At 40.4% G+C, this 21,480-nt stretch overlaps 2 protein-coding genes across 13 annotated transcripts in view; one reads left to right on the forward strand and one right to left on the reverse strand.

Moving 5' to 3' along the window:
- Positions 1 to 21,480, forward strand: part of aig1 (androgen-induced 1 (H. sapiens)) — a 252,745-nt gene that overhangs the window by 22,754 nt on the left and 208,511 nt on the right. The gene's annotated exons all lie outside the window — the stretch shown is intronic.
- Positions 1 to 21,480, reverse strand: part of hivep2a (HIVEP zinc finger 2a) — a 124,330-nt gene that overhangs the window by 5,590 nt on the left and 97,260 nt on the right. For 9 of the 10 annotated variants that reach the window (XM_005160733.6, XM_068215500.2, XM_021468461.3 and 6 more), the window contains 2 exons: positions 15,331 to 15,483; positions 23 to 5,156 (listed from right to left, as the gene is read on the reverse strand). In XM_005160733.6, coding sequence (XP_005160790.1) covers positions 23 to 4,885 — 4,863 coding nt within the window. In that variant the 5' untranslated portion in view covers positions 4,886 to 5,156; positions 15,331 to 15,483. 10 annotated transcript variants of the gene reach the window in all.

Below are 21,480 nucleotides of genomic sequence, written 5' to 3' on the forward strand. Positions count from 1 at the left end.
CTTAAGAAAAAGTTTGGATTACCTGCTCAAACTTCTGTTTCCAGCGCAGAGATGAAACCAATTTTCCAGTGCCAGGTTGATGCATAGCAGCCATTGTGTACATCTCTGTATTCTTCCTCTGTTTGGATCGAAGAAGTGCCAGGGTGGCCTTGGTGCTGAGGTTCAGTGGGTTGGGGTTGTAGGAGCTGATGCACCAAGAACCATACACAGAGGATAAGGGAGTTGTATGGGCATAATTTGGTTTGGTATAATTTAAGAAGCACCAGCTGACACTGGTTGGTGTGCGAAGACTTGGGAACTGAAAAAACTGGTGGACATCTGCCAAGTCAGTCAGCATTAGTGTGCTACCAACGACTCCACCGCCTTGATTGGCAGCTAGCTGCACTAGCATGTTTACTGGAAACTTGTTACCCATGCTCTGTTTGGATTCTTCTTGAGTATCACTTGAGGACATCACTGATTGTGGGCTTGAGCTTGCCTCTGGTGTGGATTCATCAACATCAAGCTCCTCTGGGGAATCTGCTCTGCTGGTTACATTTGTAATAATTTGCAAGGGTGGAATGAAGTTGTCTTTTGGTGGCACATCAGGCAAACGAGGTGCAGACGGGTACCCAAGGTATTTGGATGACAAAAAGTCAGATGGTGGAGACGAGGACATCCTCTCTTGCTCATCTATTGAGTCATCTCTGTTTGAAAATTCAGCTTTAGTGGACTCATTGTCTTTTGGTGCACTGGAATTGCTCAGCTCAACTGCACTAAGCTCCTTCACAATCTGGCCATACATCTTCTCTTCCTTGACCCGTTTCTGTTGTTTGGTTTCAATAAAAAGCTCAAGACTGCTTGCTGGCGACAACATTCTCTTACTCCCCCCAATATTAGAGGAAGCATCTGTAGTAGAGATAGTCCCTGACGTCAAAGACAAAGGAATTCCTGTATTAAGGCTCCCAGGTAAATATTCAGGAACTTTCCATGTTGGAAAATTTATAGACCCTCCTGAATGTCCTAATATTTTTGATAAATTGATGCCTACTTGATGCTTTGATGCAGTGCCTGTTATTGATGCAGTTGACACATTATCTGTGCATATGACTCTGATAGAAGTTGTGCTCTGAGCATGAGTGACAAGGATTTGTGAAACACTTGTATACATAACACTACCGTAAGATGGCACATTTGTCTGGATCCTGACTGGGACCAGCATTCCAGGGAGTGATTGTGGTGAACCTACGTTTTGAGTTGCAAAAGTAGGCTGAACTTGTTGTAGGAAGCTTGTAGTCAGTACTTTAGACGACAATACCCCAAGCTGCTGTGGGGAGGCCCTTGAAGGATATGGATAGTTGTGACTTGCCCCATCAGTTTTTGAGTCTGTTTGCACTTGAATTTGATGAGAAGGTTGGTATGGTTTCTGTAGCAAAGGCTGTAGATTTGGCTGTTTGATATGTAGCTTTTGTAAATTATGTGACTGGAATGCCAGGTTATGCTTGTTTCTTTGTGTTGATTCAGGATGCCAGAGCATTGGTTGAAATGGCAAGAAAGGTGAGGATGCCATGCTGCTCTGAAGTGAAGAATGCTGAAATAAATCTTGGGTCATGTGCTCATGCACTGAATGTTCACTATCTGAAGAAAGCTGTGCAGGCAAGCGAGGGGTGTTCTGGAAATGATCCTCAGATTGACTGTCCTCACTGATGCTTTGTTGCAGCAAGAGATGTGATCCGAGAACTGACTGTGCACCTCTTCTGGGTCTAGGCAAGTCATTAGCTACACAATAGGATGTACCAGTTAAACCAGCTTGAGAAACATGGTCAGAATGCTCTTGTTTGATGGACAACTCTGAAATTGGCTCTTGAACTACTACTTCAGGATAAACACTGAGAGATGCCTGTCTAACAAGGTAACCTCGTCTACGCTCCTTCATAGCTGAAGCACTCGCATATACTTCTCCTTGTCTCGACCCAGTTGAAAGACTTCCATAGTCAAATGACTTACTACGTATTTCTGGTACTTCAGTGGGCAAAGCACTGGGTGCCTGCTCTGATGAAGAACGTCGCATTTCTCTTTGATGATGGCCTGGTATTGACAGAGAATGGCCACTTCCTGGAACAGTTAAAAACTCAGACTGCTTAGCAAATTCATCTTGTTTAGTTGGGGATACAGATTTGATGCTTTCCTCTCTGTCAAATGACATAGAAAAGCTTGAACTATGAGATAAGTTACTTTCTTGACTAGGGCTTCTTGACAGACTAGTACAAGTGGACTCAAAGCTGGACTCTCCAGAAGAGTGCTCCATATCTGCAAGACGCAAACGTTTCTTCTTTGGAGGTAGCTTTTCTGCAGGGAGCTGGGACAATGTTTCACTTCGTTGTGGCCACTGAAATTCTTCAACATGTTTCTCTGGTTCTTTTGCTGGGACCTCAGGTTCTTTTTCCGGTTTGTCAGGCTCTTCTGTAACTCTTATCTCAGGCACTTGAATGTTTGGTTGACGTACAAGTTTGTGGGGCATATGATAAAGCGTGTTAGAAGAGAAAGATCCATGTTCATTGTCACCCTGCTGCTGATGTTCCATGCTTTCTGATCTATGATGAGAATCGGGGCTTTGAACATCATCAATATTTTCTGTGTCTGATTGTTCAGAAAGATGTCCAGCATGCTTATCCGGCTGATAAAATGGGTGTTCTATTGATTCAGTCTTCTCAAATGAGTTTGGCCTGCTCAGCGAATTAGTATGTTGAATGACAGAAATTACATTTCCACCAGTCTTTGTGTCCGAATCTTGAACATGGACCACATCCTCTGGTGTCATACATGAACCTCTATCAAAACTGTCTGAAGGGCTATGTGCTCTAAACATGGATCCCTTATTAGCTGGAACAGCCTTAGAAGAATCTTGACTTCCTTGCCTTAAGTCATATTCCTCTGCCATTTCAGTAGAGCCACTACGGCTGCCATCATCTTGTCCAAGGCAGTCTTCCTCTTCACCGACACTCTTTTTCATGCGACGTTTTCTTGTGGTAAACTCTGTCATTCCCACTTTTGTACCATATGAAGTGTAAGCTGTGCGTACTTCTGGACAAGCCATCTCTGACCCAGAACCTTTCAATTCTGGCATCAAATGCCCCCTTAAACTTGAATTTGGACCCGTGATCTTCCCATAGCTTTCTGACTCTCCATGCCCTTCCTGGACAGAGTGTTCAAAGGCGCTCTGTCTCCTCAATCTTTTTAGACCTGCAGCTCCGGTGTAAAAGACATCATCTTGGGTCATCATCTCATCAAATGAGTGACTCCCTCTTAGATTTGGTGGTACATTGAGGTTGGTTGGGGAAGGTGTTGGCATTGAATTACTTCGTATAAGTGGCCCTGAATCAGAAGGTGCTTCTAGAAGACCTGTGCTGGTTTGGCAAGAGCCAGCATGATAATGCTTTGGGTCACATCCAGGGATTAAATGAGATTCTGCACAATCACTTTGATAAAATACATGACCCTCTGATATCTTTCCCATTGCCAACTCCTGCATGGCACTAGACTTGTTGATATTAGTGTCTTGACTAGCAATTGCCACCATCCCAACTGTGACTGATTGTCTAGATCTTGAGTTAGTTCTATGGTACCAAGTTCTTCCAAACATGATCTCTTCATATGTCTTTACATTGGTGTTAGGTGGACTTATCTGCTGTTCAGCACTCTCGGAGCGAGAAAAATAACCAGAATCAGTGCTACCTTTACTGTGGGGGCTCAAGAGATTTTGAGACTGCTCTGAATCCAGGTCTTTCTTCTCAGTGAGTCTTAAGGCAAGTCTCTGTTTAACCGTATGAGACTCATCTCCTCTGCCCATCTGTCCACCAATAACTGAACCTTTAATGTCTGTAAACTGGGGGCACTCAGTAGCAGGTGATGGCACCCCTTGTTTTGGAACAATTAAGATAGGCACTTTCATAGATGCCACTGACAATTCCTCTGCTGGGTCTGCATATGCTGGTCCCCTTTCCATCGGGCTCTTGTCTGACTCGAATGATATCTGAGGGCTACATTTTTCAGGAAACATTGCACCTTCTGCTGTTTCTTCATCAGTGTCAGTGCTTTGCTCCCCATCAGAGTGTGCCTCTGCTTCCCCAACTGAAGATGCTTGATCAGTGTCTGTTCGGGTTGCTAGATCAGAGAATGGAACAAGTCCTGCTTTTATGGCATGAGCATGCGATTTTCGATGTTTATACAAATTGCTCTTGGTTTTGAACGAGAAACCACATGGAACACAGGGATAAGGACGCTCCCCTGTGTGGGACCGAATGTGTTTTTTCAGCACGCTGGGTTTAGCACATGCTCTACCACAATAGTGACATATGTACTTTCCTGGCTTCTTGGGTTTTTGTTCCTTCTTATGACTTTCATCTGGCTGCTCGGGTCCGGATTGGGAAAATTGGCCAAAACCAGCAGGAGACTTATGACGAGGAAATACTCCATGAGAGCGGGAGTGTACCGGATACATATCATCTGGTGGCAGAGATTGCAGTTGACCAGAGAAAGACCAGGCATGGGCCTCTAACCCTGGTTGTGGCTTTGTACCACCAAGGAAAGGCTCCTGTGGGTAAGAATGTGGCAGCTGGTAGGGGTAAGGCCGAGGAAAGATCTGTTGAAACTGACCTTCTTGTGATGAATGTGTCACTGCAGATGACATCAGGTTTCCAGAACTGTACTTTTGAGTTGAACTAGTAAGGTTTGTACCACCTGTTAGACTTTGCTCACGATGTGAGTGTCTTTTAATATCTGGGTCTGCAAAGGTATTTCTTTTTGTTCCAGCAGATGGCTCAGAGACCCATTTTCTTTGTAAGGGGTTCTTTTCCCGTTGCTCCTTGGTGCATTTTTGGCCAACAATAGGTTCATGTGGCTCCATTTTTCTTAGTACTCCAGTAGGGTTTCTTAAGATGGCTGTTTGTCAAATTTCATTCATGAAAGCTGTCATGCCAGATAAGGTATTAAGTTACTCCTAAATAAAAGGTCCTTCCACCTCCATAGTTCAAGTGTTGCTCCACTTTAAAATACAAATTATGTTCCCTTGTGACAATCAAGGCAGTATCTTTCCATCACTCATTTCAGCAGTCCATTCACTTATTGTTTTATCCAAGCTTGTTCTTCTGATTAATGTCCTCCTTAAGTTTCACAATCTACAAGAGAGAAAAAGAAAACAAAATCATAAGTTATGAAAAAGTTTAAACAATGCAAGAAATCTGCTAAAATAAAGAAAATACTACATAACACTACTACCCTAAGATTTTCAAGCTGATGTAAAAAAGCTGGGGGAAAATACTCAGCTGTCTAAACAAAGCATGCCAGTTGATCATGTGATCTGTTGCTCATCATACTTCAATTACAGCTTGCTTTCTCATACTCTTTCAGTTTGATATCTAGGCAGCTGCACAGCTGTGTTCTTCTCGCCTAGTGTGTCAAGAGTTTTCAATGAACTGATGCAGAGGAGCTACCACCTCCTGCTCATGAGTCATCATTAACAACCTTGCCCACTCATTTCCTTAAGAGACACAAACATATAAAAATAGCCTAAGAAATGCAAATGACATTCGACGTAGTGTGTGTGTGGGTGTTTAAAGGGCAAACTCGAAGCATTTTCTTCCTTAAGAGTTTCTTTTTTTGCTTTTAAAATAATAACACTGAACACATAAGGACAAAAGTGATAACATTACCAAAATACAGCCTCAAGGTACAGTATGTACTCAACCCAGCAAACAGAACATGAATGTGTTTGTAGAGCAGAGATGCTGAACACAGTGAAAAGTGTATCTTAATCTCAGACTCATTTTGATTGCAACAGACAGCACTGCCTGAGTATGAGTGAGGAAACTGTGTGACGCTGATGTCTGGGAGGCGATGTAAGCACTAAAAATAGCTGAGCAGAAAAACCACTGGTATTTATAGCACTTGAAACATTAACTTTTCGTTCATTTTGTTTTCATAGTTCTTCCATGCTTGACACAGGAAAGTATGTGTTCACAAGACAAACTATGTCCCTAGTTGTTGTTACACTTAAGCAGCAGTTTTGAACATACAGCAGCCTTGAGTTTCCAATAGCAATATGTACAAGAAAATTTCAGCTTAAAATTATGTAAATTAGTAAGTCCTTAGAGACGCAACAACACAGGAAGTGTAGAAAGGTTGATTCAAGATACAACTGATACTACTAACAAACAACAATCTGACCTTGTTTGTTAGTGACCACAGAAGTTATATTAGGCTGCTGTCACAAAGACACTGGAAGTTCTGAATTGAGTTCTTTCTGTTGCTTATTGGACTTTATTAACGTATTAAGTAATAACATCAAACATCTAATTTTCTCATTGATGCAAGTTAATCAGTAATGGAAGTAACATGTTAGAAATGTAATGCATTAGAGTAGCGAATTACTTATTGCTAAAACATAGTGTAAGGTATTACTAATCAATTTTCACTAATATTTTAGGCAAGGCAAGTTTATTTATATAGCACATTTCATACACAATGGTAATACTGAGAATAAACACATAAAAGAAACAAAAAATACAACAAGTATAAAAAAACCTATAATAAAAATTATTGAAATGGAAAAATAAAAAATGGGTTATTCTATACATGTTCTGTAATGCTTGTTACAATACACTTTTTACCAAATATATAATTTTTCAAAGTAAGAAATTATTGCAAACCTGTGAAATATCAGAGACGCAATATTATGTTTTCAAAACATAGTCATCTGATAATGTTGTGACTGGGTATGGAATCATCGAAGTTATCATCTTTACATCCAATGGTACTTTGGTAAAAAACATTTTCATGGATTAGCTTGTTTCTCAAATAGTGGTTTGCCAAACCATATCAAGTGTGTCACGGAGTCTTCTTCTGATGTACAACTTTGATTCTAAAATATGTGTGTGTGAAAGCAGCAAATCGCGAGCAGTTTCAGTGGCTGCGTGAGGGAAGCTCACATCCGGTGCAGAAGAGATTGTCTTGCCGCTGTCATAAGCATGAAGTGTGCATGAGTGTAAACTGTGAGTCAGTTTACCAGGTATTAAATCAAACATATGCATTTGAAGTGAGAATTATTAGCGGGGCGATGCGATGGCGCAGTAGGTAGTGCTGTCGCCCCACAGCAAGAAGGTCGATGGTTCGAGCCACGGCTGAGTCAGTTGGCATTACTGTGTGGAGTGTGCATGTTCTCCCCGCATTCGCATGGGTTTCCTTTGGGTGCTCCGGTTTCCCCCACAGTCCAAATACATGCGGTATAAGTGAATTGGGTAAGCTAAAATTGACTGTAGTGTATGTGTGTGAATGAGAATGTATGAGTTTAATGGGTTGCAGCTAGAGGGGCATCCGCTGTGTGAAACATGTGCTGATAAGTTGGTGGTTCATTCCGCTGTGGCGAACCCTGATTAATAAAGGGAATAAACTGAAAAGAAAATGAATGAATGAATGAATGAACTATTAGCCCCCATTTATTTATTTCCCCAAATTCTGTTTACGGAGAGAAGATTATTTCTACTTAATTTTAAACATAGTTTTAATAACTCATTTATAATAACCAATGTATTTTATCTTTGCCATGATGACAGTAAAAAATATTTGACTAAATATTTTTCAAGACACTAGTATTCAGCTTAAAGTGACATTTAAAGGCTTAACTAGGTTAATAAGGTTAACTAGGCAAGTTAGGGGAATTAGGCAAGTTATTGTATAATGGTGGTTTGTTCTGTAGACTATCAAAAATATTGCTTAAAGGGGCTAATAAATTTGGCCTTAAAATGTTTTTTTAAAAATTTTAAAAATGCATTTATTCTAACCGAAATAAAACAAATAAGACTTTCTCAGACAGAAAAAATATTATCAGACATACATAAGACATACTCAGACATACATAAATCTGACTTCAACTGTATAAACTCTGTGTAAAATCCTGTGTCTGACATGAAAAAAAAAATACATATAGGGCTATATCTATCTACATTTTCCCTCCTTATTAACCTGCCCAGAATAAGTCTTTGTTTAATGACAAAAAACACAATAATGCGGGATAATGTCAGTACACAAGTCAGTAAAGCGTCTAGCATCGATTTGTGTTATATTTTAATTAAACATCTCACATACTTTAAGTTTTACTTCTATAGTTATTTTGGATTCATTACACATGTGGGACAGTAGTATTACAGTATAAGGTAAGGGATTACTTTTAAACAACAGTGACAAGTAATATGGAATATCTTACAGATTGGAGGTATCTTCCACAGCACTGAAGTTACTCTATTACTCTCATGTGTTGGTATATTCTGTAAGTACTATTCTGCAAATATTTTTTAATCTACCACAGTATTAACAATATCGAAAAATCTATATATTTATATATCAATAGGCAAAACATCTCCATGATACATGTGGTCACACAATTTTCTAAAACATCATTACATGATGGGTTTTTTAGGTCTTGCTGAATGAATTGTATAATATGTGTTTTTAAAGGAGGTTAAAAATACTTCGAATTTTGAAGAGGCAAATGAATGTGCTTACATTCTGAGTCCACATGTGTGGGACACACGCACACTGTGAAGAGGATAAGAGCTGTGCCTCCATTCACAGCAAATCCGTCAGAATTCAGAACAGCATGACTAAGTCATATTACATAAATCAAAGAGGTTATAAAAACCTTATTTGACACAAGTCCCTGTGCTCTTTGCCATGCTTGTCCTGTGAATCTACAGTATGCACTGTTCGAGACGCATAGCTCAAACCATCTAGTTTTGCTAGATGGTTATGAAACTTGTTTATGTCCAAAGATTATTGTGATCCTTGCATGGCTAAGATCAGTACTGCTGCCTGCTGTCCCACTCATCTTCCTGCCCCATTTCACCATACAAAGTGTAGGAGTTTCCTACCCTGGGGGCACAGCAAGGCCTCCATGCTGTATGCACAATACCAGCATAATAAAGAACATAAACACTTGTATGTGGACACTTGCTCATGAATATAAATACACCACCTAATCTAACGCAAGGATTATGCATTTTACAGTTCTGCTGTCAGATTTCAGTGAGAGGATTAACAGCAGTCTTCTCAAAGTCTGTTTGTCAATGAATACTGCATGGTGCAGCAGTCCTAAAAGGATTTAGAAAGGCATTATGTCACATTCTAAGCTATTTGGATATCCTTTTCACTTGGAGGGAGACTCCCTGTCTTTTTTAAGTTCTATCGCATTTAAAGCCATTATGCAGTGGAAGTGCCTAATCTTCCTGAAGTTCACAGCAGGACACTGTGAGATTGCAAACAAATACATATAATGAGCAACTAAATAAAGAATAAAATAGAAGCAGACCTGGAAAAAAAGATCTTTTGCCAAAGTATGTTCTTGAAATATTCTGAGTCATGCTCTTTAACACTGTGATTATCAGCTGCCTAGCTGTTTAACTCCTGCCAAAGTTACAGGGTTATGGCAATAAACAACTTGGGTAATTCAGTCAAGCTTGTCCGTTTACCGCTCCCCAGTTTTTGAAGAGATGGATTTGCAGTTCAAAGCTGCCTATGGTGTGATCTTTGGTTTTAAGTACACTTATCTGCAACTTCAGAAGTGTAAATGACTTGTCTGTGTGTGTGTGTATATAAATGCATGTGACTGAAGTTAGCATACTTAAGCTAATGGACTTTTTGGAGTCAGACAGTGATACGAGATCATGTAGTTCACTGAGGTGCACCTGGAAACACCAGGCAGTATGTTCCAGAGATTGGGTTCCATCTTTTGTCTGCTCCCCTATGACATCACTGTCATGATGCTTGGGAGGTGCACGAGCCAGATCTCATTTCCCTTGAGACCAAGTGGCACTTTTTTGTCCCTTGTAGGACAGACACTAAATAATATAACAGGCTGCTAATTGTTTCAGTGGTTCTAGAGGTTATAGTGACAAATCCCTAAGCTAAAGCAATCATGATCGATCCCTCAAACTTTATTTTAGGGCTTATTTGTACATTTCTTGTTGTTGTGCTTTTCAATTTTGCTTGCACCTTGCTTGCATGTCTCAAGAGGAAGTTTACTGCCATACGGGAATTTAAAGTGTGCACAAATACCACTATTCTTGCTGAGGAGAGGTTGCTGAGTTGATTTTCCATGGACCTTGTTCCAGCTATCCCAACTCATTAGTGATGGAGACGAACTTTTACTACTCCAACTGGCTTTATCCTCTGGCACAGAACAGATGAAATAGATTCTGTAAATAGATTAAAGTTAGGATACCACAATAAAGCCTTCTGTTTTAAGGGAACTGGCACATGTCTATCCAAAGCAATTATTTAAGCAACCTTGACTGAATGTGGGAAGGATCTCAATAGCTGTTCTTTTATTTAGCTTCCTATAACTGAAAAAGCCGTACAAATAAAGGAGACGATCCTGAATTATGGCCCACAAATGCTATCCTCACATTACCTTTCCCTTCACTCCACTCGCTCAGGACTTTTTTTCTTTGCAGTTTATCTCAACTCCCCACAAGATTCACCTTTTGCTCATCCAGCAACTTTTACGGTGTGATTTTGCTCTGTGTTAGCAGGACTGGAGGATGTATCACCCAAAATGTGTGTGAGTCAGCCCCCTTGAGTGTCATACCGACTCCTCATTAGGACTCCAAAGTTGAATCTTGGGCAGGCGACTCATCCAGCTCCACATGCAGCCGGGTGAGAGGCCAGCACAGAGACACAGGCCTGCTAAAATCATGTCCAGATGGTCAGTGTAGGGGAGTTCTACACAACAGCAATATCGCAATCACATTCCAAGGGCACAGGACTCCCATAACTTGCTACTCGACAAGAGTTACCTTGGAACGCCTTCTGGAAAGAGGAAATAGGATCGATAGGAGATCATGAAAAGACAGCCGTACTTGTTGTTCAGACAGATAAACCAGTCTTTCAAGCTATACGGCGGAGAGGAAAAAGCCATTAAAGCAAAGGGGAAGTATTTTTAACACTGTACAGGAGAGCCTGAGCATTTATGTGTGCACTGAAGAGAGAAAGCATGCGTGGGAAGTATCTACAGCCATCTCGAGACGGGGTGAGGAGAGTGGGTGACTGTTCCTGTGTGGGTGGAGAAGGCATGAATACCATGCAGGGCTATAGTGTTGATGAATTGCGTTATGAAAGGGGCTTCAGTTACACAACCCAGCCCATCCAATTCTCTGCCTGTGTGGGCCGAGAGGGATGGCAGCGCTGCCGCAATCCGTGCGCAGCCGGAAACGAGATGCATACAACCCTTCAAGAAATTTGGTCGAATGCGTAATTATCTAGCAGCTGTGATGCCAGCGACTCACTGAGAGCGAGAGAGTGAATGTACCGGAAAAATCAAACATCAACACACTGACATTCATAGAAATGATGGGCAATTCTTTCATAAGGACAATATCATGGCATAAAGAAGAGGGAGAAAAACGCTCGCTTGCTCTGATTAGTTTTGCGATACGGCAGCGGAAAGGACACATTATCCATTAGCTTGTCATTATAATCATATCAGTGGTGATTATTTAAATAACATCATCTGTCCAGGCGGCTGCTCTCTCAACAAATTGCTACGCACTAAAATTTGACTGGGCCTTGACATCAGCCATTAAATAAGACATTAGCACTGCCTCGGTTTAGGAAATGTTGAGATTTATCTCGATGAACAGTAACCGCAGATAAGAAAGTGGCCAGTTATCATGTCCGGCGTTTATATCTTAATATTGAAGAAGCTACCGATATCCATTTGCTACAATCCAACAACTATTCGGAGGGGACTGATCGGAAGCCCTAAGTAACCTATCACAGTCAAACAGGTTCTCTCTTAATTCTTTTTCTTTGTCACGGAAGAGGTCTACACTGGGTCACGGGTATCAGGTCAAAAGGCAGTGCTTGCTGACAGAAAATACAACAGCTATTGAGGAGAGAAAAAATCCTTTTCAGCATGATGTCATGTTTAATTTAACTGTCACTCCCCCAAGCACAAGATACTATTACCAATCAAATAACTGACCAAACCGGCCACTAGAGAAAAGCTAGGCCTGGACGGAAAAATGTACCCTGGTCTGGGATAGAGGTCTGGCCAGGGGCTCTGGCACACAAGCCATCCAACATGGGACAGAGCAGCGTAATTACAGGATGGCTTGATAATTGAAAACGGCACAGATGAAAACATTCTCTGTGAATAACCCATTCTCAAAACAAGAGCTGCATATTTGTGGACTGGTGCAATGCAGGAAAACGTCATGGAAGTAAATGGGGAAAAGATCAGCACCATGTATTGGTCATTAGATGGATTTATGACACATTCCTGGAGGTGGTGTTTAAAAACATGCCCGCCTTGTGGACTGTGGGAGTGAACGTGTGATTTGACACTAAATCTTCCTGTAGGTGCCTTTGCTTAGAATGCTTAGCAAACCGCCAACAATCCTAAGGGTTTTTCAGGCTCGACAGCTGTATCTGTTTTAATGTACATGTTTCCATTTAGCCTTGGCTTATACGCAGAGCACTGCCCAATGGAAAGAAAGACAAGGATAAAAAAAGTGAAAAACAGGGCTTCATGTTGGTCTTAATTGTCTATGGAAAGGCTGTCATATTTTCCACCGGGTAAGCTTGAAACCATTACAAGGCTAGCCTTCATTAAATTTTCCACAACATTTTGCAGAAATGTCAGGAAGCAGCTGTGGAGGCACTGATTAATTGTCTTCTTACTGGTTCCCCACTTACAACATTATGCCTTATTGAAATTATATCTTGTTTTTTGCACTTCCTCTCACCTACTTTAGAACCCTGTTAAGTCGTGTCACATAAAACCTGTGACCATTTCAATATCACAGAGCCCAAGGAGAAATTACAGCTCTAAAAGCAGATCTTGGCTTAGTTTTACCTTAAAAGGCTGTTGGACACACCTCGGATAATGAAGACTAATGTCAATCCTTCAATCGCAAGAAGGTTTCCACATCGCATACTGGGTGCAAGTACATCAATAAAGGTGGCGTTGAACAGCACTAGCCAAAGCAAGTGGAGCAGTATACCTCATAAGTATTTCCACTGCCAAAGTTCTATAAAGAGAACTAGGTGCAAAACAAGGAGAGCATGTGGTGGCTGTGATCCCGAGTGGAAGAGTTGAAACATCTGCCACAAGTGTGCCCTGGTCTCCTGGAGAAGAACAAATAAATGACTCCATAGTCACTGTCCAAGATTAGAAGATTAAAGCACTGGTGGCCAAATATGGATGAGTGGGATGTTTGACCACCACTAGCCTGAGAACCATTGAAAATAAATCCTGTCACTGTTCTCGGTGCAAGCTCTAAAGCACCGGCATTTGTGGTGTCTGCAAACACATGACAGAAATGTAAAAAGAAAAATAATAATTTAAAGATTCGTTCAAGACCTTTCGTTCTTTTGAAGTGGAAACGAGACTACAATACAGTACAGTGCATAAGCTTTGCCATTATCTTTTGCCACAATTAGCAGTGTGTATGCGCAAACACTAGTTGCCCAAAGTCAACTCAGAGTTGATAGATTTCACAGAAAATGGCTCAGTGTATATGTAACCCCACCGGTACTACAGCACCCAACCCACTCCGAGCTGGGATCGAACCGGTGACCTTCCACATGGGAGATGGTTGCTCTAACAAGAAGGCTAAAGACCATGGTCTCTAGCGTCTGTCTCTAGAGCCCCTTTTAGAGGTCAGAGGGGTGAGCTTTACCTGCACAGCACTTCACTAGCTGGCCTCCTTTACACTCATCCGGGTCACTGCACCAATGTAACCTCGCTGGTCCTACAGCACCAAACCCTCTCTGAGCTGAGATCGAACCAGCGACCTTCCGCATGGGAGTCGGTTGCTGTGACAAGGATGCTAATGAATATAATTATAATAAGATTTTGCGATTATTTAATGTAAATGGAATAATTTCATCTAAATAATACAATTCATCTCAAAATTGCAGTAAGCATAATTGCATTAACAAAGGTGTTGCACTCATATTTTAATCAGAGTATACAGGCATGTAAACACCTTAATTGTATTATTTCCATTCTGACCAAAGTGTACATGAGTTTGGAGGTATGGTGTGCCATCTGTGGAATGTGCTTTCAAAAGTCAGGTGCAGGAATGAAAAACTCTTGTGGACTCATTTAGAGACAAACTAGTTCACACCGCTCTATGAATGATATCCATCACATTCTGAAACTTTCCCTCCACTCAGAATCGATGAACTCTGTTAAACAACTTTCTGTGACCTCTCATCAACAAACTGTGCATAGAACGTGACGGAGGTGCGGACAAACTTAGCTGAAGTTGCATTGACATTATATTTCAAAGGCACTTAAAAAGCAGGGAATAGAACCATACAAAAAGTGTTTTGCATTAGAAGGGTGGTCAGGTTGGCGGCAAAAGCCTAGTGGTTAGTGTGTTGACAATAGCACAAATAGCACTGAGGTGCTCACGGCGACCAGAGTATGATTCTCTCTGCTCCCTATACTTTTTCATTTCCACTCTACTGTCTTTTAAAATAAAGGTTAAAAACCCCTAAACAATAAGAACCGCAGAGTAGAACAGCAGAACTAAGTCTAAGCAGAACAGCGGTCGGTAACACCTAGTCTACTCCATCATATGTGCTGTGAAGTGAAGTATGTTAATAATAGTGGTAGGAATAATAATAATAATTCTTAGGGAATAATATGATGGCTAAAAATTGCATGTAAATGAAAATAAGTGTTTTGCTACTGACATGTAAAAGTTATTGCAATTAAGCCCTTATTTTATCACATTATTTAGCCACATTATTTGTGTGCATGTAAACAATTTCATTGATCCCATCATCTCAAAGAAAATCCAACATATTTTAAACAGTGTTGTTTTAAAGAATGTCCAAAAAACGACAGACTTTCTTTGTAACTGTTTAGTCATCGCGTATATGATGCCTATTGTTTTGAAATATGTTTAATATTGTGTTTTAGTACCAAGTGTACACTACTGTCAAAAATGAACTCTAAAAAAATTAAAAACAGGAAATTATAACTAAATAAATCTTATCTTAAAACTTAGTAAATATTGATGAGCTTATATGATTACACTTACAAGCTAATTAAGAGTTTTGTCAGCCATGGTAAATCACATATAATCATCGAAGCACTTTTATCTTTCTACTGCATCTGTGATGCATGCAACCTCAGCACGCAGTCCTGCCAGATGCACAGCCCGCAGAACATGTGTCTCCCTAACCTCGCTTTTTCCATATTAAACACCTGGTTTCTTCATGAGCTTCCACATATTCCACATCCTGCTGTCTTTGCCCTTGTGTAGTGTCACATTGTGAACTCACCCAAAAGTTTTCTGTAAGTCGGCGATCGGCTTGTTTCTCAGGGTAAAGTCCTGGTGTTACTTCCTCAATAGGAGTTAAGTTAGGCAGGCGAAGACTTGGCGATGGGGTGACAAGTAAGTTCCCCTGGCCAGGGTGCTGAGATTATGCAGACCACTGTAGAGACAATGGAAGGAAACCAGTTAAATTCATGTGTGATGTTAGACTATACAGTATATGCACTATTAGAGTGGCTGAAAGTTCTTGATATCAAATAAACAACCTGAATCTGAGCAATTGCCAGAACAGTATTTCAAATTACCTTGGAGCAATCCAGCTCTATTAATATGAATACCCTGTGCTTATGAGCAAACCATATTACGAAGAGCATGTCTTTGGAATAATATATGCAAAGTGTATGCAACATGACAGTATAGAGTATTTTGCTGATTATTCTTAGTTTCTTCTAGGACTTCTTCTTTTTTACAAATGAAAAAAATACACATAAGCCATGTTCAAAACATGACATAAATATAGTGCTAATCGTAACAGTCAGAGGTTTTCATGTCATAAACAGAATAAATTTAAATGGAAAAAAAATGCCCTCAAGATATTAAAAAACAAAGAACCCAGACGACGGCCATAGGGCTCCATTGTTTGTGCCTGGACAAGACTGAAACTTGGCCAGCAGTCTGTGATGTAGAAAGACATTTGCTGTAATATTGCTTTATAAAGATCTCTTGTAATATCAGATCTAAAACATAAATCATTCAAATGGAAAACGACTATTAATTAAATCCATTTCTTAATTATATTGTACTTTAAATATGACATATGGGTGATATTATGTAATTTGGTGTACATACATATACTATAGATAAAAACAACGCCATACTGTACTCATTAAATTATACAAAATAAGTCCTCATAGTACATTTTATTATGTTTTAAATGAATAAAGACATCTTGTTGAAACGTATCTTAAAAGTAATGGTTTGAAGGATAGTATCAAAGTAGCTACTACACTGCTATCCTTAAAATATATAATCAATTTTGTTGTAAATATGCCTGACAATATTATAATATACAAGATGTGCTTAAAAATCCCTTGTCACCTTTGATCCATATCATCAAAAACACGTGTATCTTTTTATTCAACACTGAAAAAATAAGACAAAGGCCACAGCCTTATAGTGTTACAGTAGTTAACCGATTTGCTTGGCCTTTGCAGTATTATTGAGGCCTTCTCTCCAAAAGCCCATCTAGAGAGACATGCTTCACTGTTTTCATGCTCCCTGCCTTGGAGTGAATGTAGCCAAGCTGTGCTCTTCAGCCTCACAATCTAAAATGTGCCCCAGGGCTGGAGATATTACAAACACCATTATGCTGCTCTGCTGTACTAAGACAAGCTCAGCTAACCCAGAAAAACAAGACATTTCTGTGTGGTTGCATCACAATCTGCAGTGGAGCTCACCCAGGGTAAACACTTCCTCTCACCCGCAACAACAGAAAAAAAGGGCTCACAAATACCTCACACCAAATAAGACATCAGACTTAAAATGTTATAAAGATGCCATTATAATGTTATAAGGAAAACGAAACATGTTTATTAAAAAGAAACAAATCATCAACTTGCTTGATTAGCTATGGAGTGCAGCATATTTTCTTTGATGAAATGTGTTTCAGGATTTTGGTGCCAGTAAACCCACAACAGGCCCCAGAGTCTATTATTAGCAGTTAATATGTTGGACAGAGACTATTTGAAATGTTCCTCCCATCATTCTAACATAATTCCAGTTGTCAACAACTCCTTAACAATCTCTCTAAATTGAACAAATTGTAAGAATGACCATTCAAAAATAGTTTTACTAATCATATGCACATCAACTAAATGAGCACTGTGGTAAAAGGCAAGTAACAAGCTACATTTCCCAAAAGCCTTGTAAATACTAGAGGACACTGGCTCTTATGATACTTTAGGATTATGATACTCTTGGCAAACACAACCTAGATCAAAACCCTTAGGCAAGAAGCTCACCAACAAAAAGTCCTGTTGTGGGTTAATTCACAAGAGGAACTATTCTTATCACTGACATGCGCTGTGATGGGGCAATGATGAGAGCTTAATCTTTAAAAAAAAGCATCCAAAATAGAGACCCAACATAAGGCTGTTAGCTAAATGAACAGGCGATGAATTGGAGATGTACAGGGTATAAATAACTGCCTGTAATTATATGCCTCCACATTTTTCCCCTGCAAATTATCATTTGAAAGTACTTGAGGACATGTGGCACATTTTGTCAAAGCTCTCATAAACTATGCTCTGTGCCACTCCACAGTGTGTGAATTAAAATGTAAAGAGTGACAAGTGAATGCATATTTCAATCGCCCGGGTAATTTCGGCAAAACGATTTCAGTGGGAAAATGCGCCAAATGTCGTGCCATAAATGCATTTCCAACCCCCTTCACAACATCCTCACACCGTTTTCTGCCTCTTTGTCTTACCGTGAATAGGATTTCAGGAAATATATTATTATGAAGCTTTTTCTACCCTCACATTTTTTCAATTACTTCAGCGGGAGAACACAAACTCCTCATAAAAATTTGATTCTGCAGCCTGGTGAACCAGGAGGAAGTCCTAGTTGTTCAGACGGATCTTATGTAATATCCAAACTCCTAAACCGTTCTCTATTTAAACACACCGATTCTATTTTTAATGTTTGCTGCATACTATGATGTAATGCCTTATTTCTTATTTTCTTTAAATATCTGCAGCATGAGTCATAGAATTTCAGATACTCATTTATACAGGCACTTTAATGGGCACATCCTGTCCAATAACCAAGCAGCTAAGTGTACCTCAGTGCATTTAGTCTTATTTACATTGACCCGAGTCTAATGTTGCACGTGGTTAGCCACCACATCCTTTGAGTAAAACTGGTCATGACAACAAGCCTTCCTGCTTGCCTCACTTCCACAACATTATTCAGGGTGATAAAATATTGATGCAGAATAATACAGGAAAGTTAGCAAGATCATTTGAGGTGGCATTAGGTAGCTAAATGTATCACGGAGGAGGAAGGGCCCTGGGGCCAGCAGAGCTGTCATCGCACTGACTCTCAACTCATTGTACTGGTCCTGCAACCATGGGAACCAATGAGCTCTCTGTCAGGTGCACCTGCCCCAGCCTGACACCTCTATTGCACTCTCTCTCTCTCATTTCCTCTTTTAGTCATTCTCTCTTGCCCATGCATAATTTTGCATTCTCTTTTTATGTCTCACAAACCATGATGCCATCATTTCCAAAAACCAAGTCTCTTCTTACTTGAGGAAGTTGGTTTAATGAAGCCTAGCTGGGGACAAATAATAGGCTGAGTAGGAACTGTCACTGCCCAGAATAGATTGCCCCATGAGCACCAGTCAAATCGTCAGAATGCACAATATTGAAATTACATTAAAATAGCGTCCATGACCTCTGCAGCATCACAAATTCTCTTCTCGCACTCTTCCTTCTCCTCCATAATTAATATCATTCTTTTTAATAAATACTCTTAACACTCACAGCCATTGTGTCTTTTTAATAGGAGTTGTAGCTCCAGGCGCCATATAGACAATGCAATTACCTTATATTTAATGGGGCGACTTAAAAATTTATGGAAGGAACTGGAAAGGACTTTTGACAAATGACACAACCAACAAAGGCAATGGATTACTCCTTCAGCGTAGTTATATAAAAAAAGAAGGCAGAGAAAAAAAAAGGATACCGCCAAACCGTCACATGTCTCCAAGCGCAAACAAACAAATCAGTAGGCTCTGTTGTTCTCCTCCAGCCCCAGCTGCACACAATCCTCCACCGAATCCTCCCTTCCATCTTTATCTCCTTCCACCCTTTGATTCCCATGTCAGTTCATGACAGGGCGTTCTTATGGAAAGAGCACCTTTGATAGATAGTGTGCTTCAGTGAGGAATTCGGCGCATAGTTGTGGTCATGACATCAGAGTCACACATTTTATTGTTGGGCGGTGAGTGTTCCCCTGACAGCCGGGGTCCAGTGTTATGTTACTCCTTACAAGAGCTGGGAAACCGGGTTAAGTGGATTTCCTGAAGGCACATGCTAACTTGTACTCAGATCAGCTCCAATGACAGACATATCTGGTATAAAAGTTGCAAGAATGAATGCTTTTAACTATTATGTCTGGTCTTTCTAGCAGACCAGGTTCTCTTCTGGTTAGTGAGTTGGCAATACTTTGTATTTAGAGAGAAAAACATGAAAATACATTATTGTAAGACTTTAAAATAGTATTTATTTAAATGTATTGAAACTATATTCGCTTTATAGCATGGCTCCAATGTCAATTGTTTTAAATGCCCTCCAAGACCTTCACAATAATGAAAGACACATACAATTGAACCAGCCAGATACCCCTGTGGAAAATTATGTTAGGTATTCGGTGATTTACAAGTTGTCCAGTCTTAAAAGGCAAGAAATTGATTTATTGCTCACGACTAATTTGAAACATCATGAGGTGAATACCTCAAGAGGTTTACTAGTCAAACAGAACTGCTGAAACAAAAATATTTAAGTTTCATGGTTTATTGTGAGCTATAAAGCCCTGATCACACAGTGATGATTAGGCAAAATTCCAGAGGGAGTGCTGTCTCCTGGTTGCTTGTTTATCTAAAGAGTCAGTGGAATCACATGAGCAACAATTAGGCACAATGTACTTTTCCTCAATCCGGCAGGTGTAGAGCAGGCCTCTCGCACTGTAATCAGCACATTGGGAGACAGGATTTGGGTTGCAACAAATTGAAGCCACATGGTGTTTAATGGGCATTAATCATAGAGTGCCATGACCATCCTTCACAAGCCACGACAGTCGCCCCCGAACGAAGTAATCAGTGTCATCTTCTCCAACGATTCCCTTCTCTTTGCATCTGACTCCCAAGGCCCAGACTGAGGGGGAAGTGACATTTACGTCATTGGGGGATGAGTGGACCAGTTACCATCCCTGTCACCCCTTTCACAAGAGGCACTCTTTTCAGATCAGAGGCAGGCTGTAGAGAAGGAACTGTGCCAGCCTCAGCACATGGGCTGCCAATAGAATCCTCCCCTGAGATTGAAATGGGGGAAGTGTGACTTACATCGCACAAGCCGAGCACATTGAAATGGCCATGATAGTAACACAGCACCGTAACAAGCATGCAGGAAGAATGGCTTGACGGAACTGTTTGTTGAACACCCTATCCCAGCCTTCACTCTGCTGGCCTGGGACCGAAGATGAACCTCTTCCTTGAGGGCCACGGCGAGGTCACTGAGTTCAGCAGTCTTTTGCATTGTAAGGCAAGTCCGCCTACTTGTCCTTCTGTTCTCTCTCTTTTCTCTGCTAAAGAAAAACAAGAGCAGATTCTCCATGATAGCACCGTGAGTCAAGCTCGCTCTATCTGTTCCAATCTCCGCACTGTTATACAAGTCAAGAAGCTGGCGCTTAGCTGGTGTCTGAGTCAGTCTGCAAAACACATCCAGGCCCGTCTGTCCAGTTTTCACTCATTTTCTCTCTAACATGCCTTTTCACCAATTTACTTCAGCCGAGGGGGTGGGTGGTTGTTAAAAGTACCCAGGCAGTTTGGTGGGGACTTTGACACAGCAATGGCAGCTATTTGGGCTGAAATGAGAGCTTTACAGCTGTGTAATTGATGGGCTCAGACAGCACAACCACCGCGCAGTGCCATTACAATGCTAGAGACATGCACTCCTTTTATAGAAGCCCACCATATATAAACATACCAACTCAAGATTGAGGAGTCTTCAGACAGCAATGGCTATTAACACCCAATCAGCAATGACATCAGTCAGAATGAAACCTAAAATAACACATTTGCCACCTTTTTGGTTTTCACTCAAATTCCAGATGGTTGGCTAGAGAGTACTGGAATAATGTACACTGTTGAGCATCACCTCAAATAATTTAGCTGAAATTTTTTTTCTTCTTCCAGAATATTAGGTAATGCAAGGCAAGTTTCTTTATACAGCACATTTTATACACAATGGTAATTCAAAGTGGTTTACATCAACAGGAATAAAATAAACAGGTATAAGAAAAAAAACAAACTTAAAAATGATGAAAAACAGATTAAAATGTCTCAAAACAGGTTATAAAAAAATGAAATGAAAAG

The sequence above is a fragment of the Danio rerio genome, chromosome 20 (genome assembly GCF_049306965.1).
Source record: "Danio rerio strain Tuebingen ecotype United States chromosome 20, GRCz12tu, whole genome shotgun sequence".
In the NCBI taxonomy this organism is placed as follows: Eukaryota; Metazoa; Chordata; class Actinopteri; order Cypriniformes; family Danionidae; genus Danio; species Danio rerio.